At 40.2% G+C, this 6,000-nt stretch overlaps 1 protein-coding gene across 4 annotated transcripts in view; it reads right to left on the bottom strand.

Annotated features, from left to right (window-relative positions):
* Positions 1-398: 398 nt before the first annotated feature.
* Positions 399-6,000, bottom strand: part of RAPGEF6 (Rap guanine nucleotide exchange factor 6) — an 87,374-nt gene continuing 81,772 nt past the window's right edge. For all 4 annotated transcript variants that reach the window (XM_033140075.1, XM_033140072.1, XM_033140073.1 and 1 more), the window contains 2 exons: positions 3,405-3,716; positions 399-1,283 (listed from right to left, as the gene is read on the bottom strand). In XM_033140075.1, the coding sequence (XP_032995966.1) occupies positions 1,258-1,283; positions 3,405-3,716 (338 nt within the window). In that variant the 3' untranslated portion in view covers positions 399-1,257. The remainder of the gene's footprint in view (positions 1,284-3,404; positions 3,717-6,000) is intronic.

The following is a 6,000-nucleotide window of genomic DNA, read 5'->3' as shown; positions in this document are numbered from 1 at the left end:
TGCATCCAGTTTTCAACTCTGGAACTGGAGGAAAAAATGCTTCCAGGTAAATATGATGCCTGAGAATCAAGCACAGCATTGTGCTTATATAGCTTTGTTTTGTTTTTTTAGGAGAACAAAAACCTAACGTTCTGTTCCAATTTCCAAGGTTCTCCTTGTAAGTTTGGAACACCTCAAGCTGAGCATCACTTGACGGGCACTTCTCCGGTGCAAACTGGATGCAGCTCAAAAGTTCAGGACCTGGCAGCCATCTCCTTGTGCTTCTTCCATTTGTTGCAATGGGACTTGCACTGGACGGGTTCACAGGAGATTGTGCTGTAAATAGAACGTAACACACACAGCACGATTCAATTCAATGGAAGGGCAAGAAATGGAATGTGGGGGGTGGGGGAGAACTGCAGGTACTTCCTTGTTCATTTGATAGTTGAAAGGACGGCGGTCACATGTACTTCACCGGTTTTAAAATACAGGACCAACAGATGGCAGTGTTCCACTACTCTATGCACATTAAAGCATACTCAATACACATGTCAGGGCTTGGCATTATACAAGAGAGGTTCATGTGGCAATGTGTGTAAACCTCTAGCTGCACTCATGACATCCAGTTCCTCAGAAATCCAGGGTGTTTTGCTAGCATAAAACATGTCATTAACACCAAGATAATTTGTTACCTTATTTTCATTGTAAAAGCATTCACATTAGCCAACCAGAGCATTCTAATACACATATAAACAAACAAACCAAAGCCTTATTATAAACTCCAAATTAATAAATTACTCTTCAGATTGCTGCAGATGTATCCTTGGTTTCGCTGAAGTGTTGCAGTTCCGTAAGCACGTAAAATAACATTCTTCAATTGAGAGCTGTAATGGTCACAAAGAAAATATCTGAGCAAAGTCTACCAAAATTGTCTACAGATTTCCTGCAGAAGAATGTTTCCGAGTTGGCCCCACTTCGTTAAAAGGGAGGTCCTTCTGGATTCTGCTTTCTGCAATTCAGGGTCAGTATTCCTTAGAAATAGTTGTCTGTCTCTCTCAAGATATAAATAGTTTTCTTAGGCTGTGAAGCTGATTGCAGTGAAGCAAAGGAAGTTCAAAATTAGGATCCAGATTAGGTCCGTCATATTATTCAGAAGACAAGCAAATGCAACATTTGAAGTCAATAGCAGCAAGCTGTCAGCTACAGCTAACAATATTGTACAATTACTTCTTCCAATGTTACCGTGACTCGGGGCAATTTTCACAGGAAGCGCAAAGGCTAGACTGCTGATACTTGTTCATCTTCTGTGAAGCAAGAAAAACACAGTAAACCATCTGTTCCATAAACATGCAACACATTTAGTCAATACACCGACCACACCCACTCTGAACGTGAAAGCTGCTCCCCACCGGGTTTCCCTGGCTCAAATCAAATGAGTGGCATGCATTTTCAAAGCATTCAAAATCCTCCCTTGCAGCCATCCTTAATGCTTTTGATCATGTGAACAAAAATGAAAAGAAACATGCTGTCAGCTTAAGCAAAATATTACATGTCCTTTCTGTCATGCAGTGATTTCTTTTTTCTTTTTCTAAAAGGATTTAGGAAGCTGCGTATGCTAGACCTATGGAAACATCACTGCTTATCAGCCTTCTTCCCTCCAGTAGCTTCCTTTACTATATGCTCTTCAGATAAGCTACAAGGCACACATGCTACTGCTTGAGCACACACAAAACTCTTCTTTGTGTGTGCGTGTGTGTTCAAGCAACAGAATGTGTGCATGGATGCTTTCAATCATAATACAAATTCAAAAGACGTCTGGAGACTGGGCACTTCATATGGAGGAAACAATGACCAATATGGGGAGTTTCAACATAAAGTTAAAAATACCATTGCATTTGCCCAAGTCATGGGTACACCTAACATAGGTATTTTGATCTCAGCCATAGTTTGGAAGGAGTCAGTCAACTGGGACTCATTTAATGAGGCACAGCATGGCGCAGTGATGACTGAATCCAAATTTCCCATCAGTCACTGATGCACACTCACTCTGAGCCTCATCTGTCTCACCTGGATGGGGAAAGAACTATTTGGGCGGGATAAAATTATAATACAAAAATAAAATAGTGGATTGTTTTGAATTTGAAGCTGGGGAATGCTTCCTAATGTGCTATTTTTAGAGCGCTTTAGTATCTGAGAGATTAGGAACATGATCCCTTCCTTTCACCCACCAACATCCCCCTTCTTCTGAAACACAGCATTCTGTGTATAGCACAACTAAGAGCTTTTTCAACTCAAGGGAGCATGTCAGGCCAAATTTGTGCCAAATTTCTAATTTTGTAAAAGCACACTCAAAGAGGAATTTCAATTCATGCATTCAATTAAAGGGGGGGGTTGGGTTGTGCCAAACAACCAAGAGTGGTGGACAACAGAAAGTGGACAACAAATGGAATAAACTGCAAAATCAAAGTTGCCTTGTTTTCATTAGGTAAAGTGGGGGGAAAGGGGAAGCAAGCAAAACCTCCACTTTAGACCCCTTTTAAATCTTCATGATGTGGGGAATTAAGCCCTTTAGGAGATGATTGTTGAGGTGTAAAAAGGTTGGGAAAGGGGTCAAGTGCAAAGTACCAGCGTGGTCCAATTAGTGGGTCCCTCTGGGCTCGATTGTGCCCACTAAGCAATTTCGTGAGATTTGCAACTCTTGCTTGTAAATAATTGAAACTACAATTTAAAGTCTCAGCTGTTTTCAGTCTGATAGCATTCCCTTCAAAAACGTAAGAGTGGAAACTAATGGTCATTTAATGTGCAGCCACGACTTTAAACTGCACTTTGTTGCAGCTCCAGCTGCTTGGGCAGCCAGTAATATCTTGATTCTGGATATGGGGGACACTGAGCCTTATACCCGCACAGAGCTGTACAGGAGGAAATGCCCAGCTTACTACATGACAGGAGCTTACAAATGGCCACCATGTGGCAGGGAACCATCTGTTTCCACCCTAACCAAGGCAGAAGTTGGTTGTATGCACTAGAAGCTTCATAGACCTAGTTTGGTTTATTTCATTCTGAAACATCTTTCTGTTAGGTACAAAAATAATAATATTATAGGCTCTTTGGGAGAGTTTCATCTGCCTTTCAGGGACAAGAACTGTGGACCACTCTGTGCACCTGGCTTTATACTTGCATTTGTTGGACACATGCTGGTTAATCATGAACATAGTGATTAATGTGCTGGATTTTTAAAAAAGGATTATTCATTTCACAGTACGCACTTGTAAAGCGTGAGCAATTGATTTAGAAGCGGGGGGGGGGGGAATCACTGAAGCACACTCAAGGTGATCCTTGTGAGGTCAGACAATTCGTGCATTGGCCACACTTACAAATTACACACCAATTTACTGAATAGCTGTCAAATTAGATCTTCAACATACCATCCTCTTCACTATTTGCGTCAGTCATATCTGCTAGCTTAGGATGGGACGGCTGTCGGCCATGCAACTGAGGCATCTTCTTTGGAAAACAAGCCACTGGTTCGCTACTCAGAGGAGTGGAGGAGAGTCTAGAGAGCTTGCTATGCAGCATCTTTGACCTCTGCACCGCCACACTATAGTCTGGAGGTTTTAGGTGTGGGTGGTGAGGTGATCCTTCCTTTAAGTCCGCTAAGGAAATCCCCATATATCCTGGCGGGGTGGGCGGTGGCTCCCTATACCTATTGTCTTCCTTAGGTGAGGTGACACAGTACACTGGCACAAGAAACAAGCAATGGAAATGTTAATGGAGAAAACAAATGAGAGGGGGGGAGCATTTTTTAAAAAAGAAAACAGTGAAATGTTACAATGGCTAAACTGAAAACTGATAACAAAAAAGTAAATGAAAGAATTGCTTGTTATAAAAGGCCACCGGCAGGATTTTAAACATTACGTACTGAAAAAGTCACAGTATATAGAGGCAAGATTCCTAGATTCAAGGAGCTGAAGCTCCCTGATCTCAACGGTTGGCAAACAGGCAGACAGCAATAGGCACTATTATAAACCTGCACTTCAATTAATACATTTTATCTTGTAGCCTCCACAAACTCAAGTGTGAATATCAAATATCCCTAAAATGGGGCAGAGGGGGCGGGGAATAGCTGCATTTTGAAAACAGAAAGAAAAAAAGAAAAAACCAAGTCCAAAGAATTTTAGCAGGACCAGCAAAGCATTCATGTACAGTGATATGTGAAAATAGAGGTTTTGATAAGATGTTTGCACAAAATAAGTATGTTTAGTTGCTACTGGGAGTTATCTCTAACAGCCATGTGATTAATTTGCCTTCTTTGACTATAGCTATGCTGTACATAATGTCCCCAGCTTTCCAGATCTGCTTGCTAGAGCATCTTTTGACAGCAGTTGGACCAACTCTCTAGCTAAAACATGAAAAATTAATTTGAAAGACTCACATTCCTGATTTTTTTTCAGCTATATCCTTGGAAATGTTCCTCTAAAACAGTGATGGCCAAACCTGGCCCTCCAGCTGTTTTGGGACTACAATTCCCATCATCCCTGACCCCTTGTGGAATGATGTATGATATATTAGGTGGAATAATTTATTTTAGTTGTGAAAATCTGGTTTGGAGACAATGGGCAGTATCCAACAAGCTTCTTCTATCGGTACTAGGATTGTTCCTTATGCAACAAAACTTACCCTCTCTAATCGTTCCATACCCTCCCCAAATCCGTTCTGGAGAGTTGTAGGAAAAACCCAGAACAGATTTAGAGGGCACATGGGGAGAGGAAAGTGGGGAGGGAGGGAGATCTGTTGCAAAAGCAAAATTCCTTGTGCTAATGGAACAAGTTAGTTGGATACTGCCCAATCCTCTTTCGAAAAGGTTTATATTACACTCCTAGTAATTAAGATAAGAATATAACCTCTTTATTTAGGCATCACATTCCTAAATGCATTCTTTGTAATAATAGGATCCATTAACAGGGCAGAGGTAGCTGCTATATTGGCTTCAGGAAACAAAAGTGGCCTTGGTTCCTGGCCCAATAGCTCTTGGTGTAGAAGTATACAAGTGTTATAAATACACATAATTATTCACTTACAAAAATGTAACTAATTATGAACTGTGCAGAATATTTAAAAATGCAGATCTTTTAGTAAAGAACCAAACCAAAACAAAACAAAACAAAAAACCAATCTTTTGACACCTGAAATTCATGGTCCACTACTGGATTACAGACAGGGTATTTATTTTATTTATTTTTTGTAATCCTGGGCTAGCTGAATACAACAATCTGAAATCTGCGGTACCTCGGTTTTCAAATGTCTCGGAAGCCGAATGTTTCAGAAACCGAATGCCGAAAGCCTGGAAGGAAATGCTTCCGTTTTCAAATGCGTCTCAGAAGTCGAACGGCTTCCGCTGAGGGTTCCCCCCCCCCCAATTTTCTCCATTGCAATTGCAGCCAGCCCTTTGTGCCTTGGTTTTCAAACATTTCAGAAGTTGAAAGGTCTTACGGAACAGATTACGTTCAAAAACCGAGGTACCACTGTACTAGACAAACCACTTTACACACACACACACACAACTTATCTGTAACACAAACATTCTTGACATTTCCAAACCTGACAATTTACTTCATTGTTCCTCTGTGATTGAAATTTCCTGATCAATAATTTTCAAAACCTTTTATATTCCGGCACCCACAGATATATAAGAGAATCCTACAGCATTAATTTCAATTACTGTATATGTCATACTGCCAGCATTTTTGGCAATAAATGTAATTAAAATACCTACAATTCACCTTGACACTTGCCTTTGCTAGAATTATGTAAGTTTAGTTTGTGAAGCTTTTGTCTCTTGTCTTAAGACTACCCCATTCTCACCTTCAAATATGACTTTTCTTAATCCTAAAGTAGGTAACCAAGGTAGTCTAAGCCAGACAAATGGTGTTAACACTGGAATGTCAATGTTATCCAAATAAGACATTATTATTATTATTATTATTATTATTATTATTATTATTATTCATTTCATTTCTATAC

Source organism: Lacerta agilis, chromosome 2, assembly GCF_009819535.1.
Source record: "Lacerta agilis isolate rLacAgi1 chromosome 2, rLacAgi1.pri, whole genome shotgun sequence".
Classification (NCBI taxonomy): Eukaryota; Metazoa; Chordata; class Lepidosauria; order Squamata; family Lacertidae; genus Lacerta; species Lacerta agilis.
The sequence above is the reverse complement of the archived record's forward strand: the minus strand, read 5'-3'. Positions and strand labels throughout refer to the sequence as shown.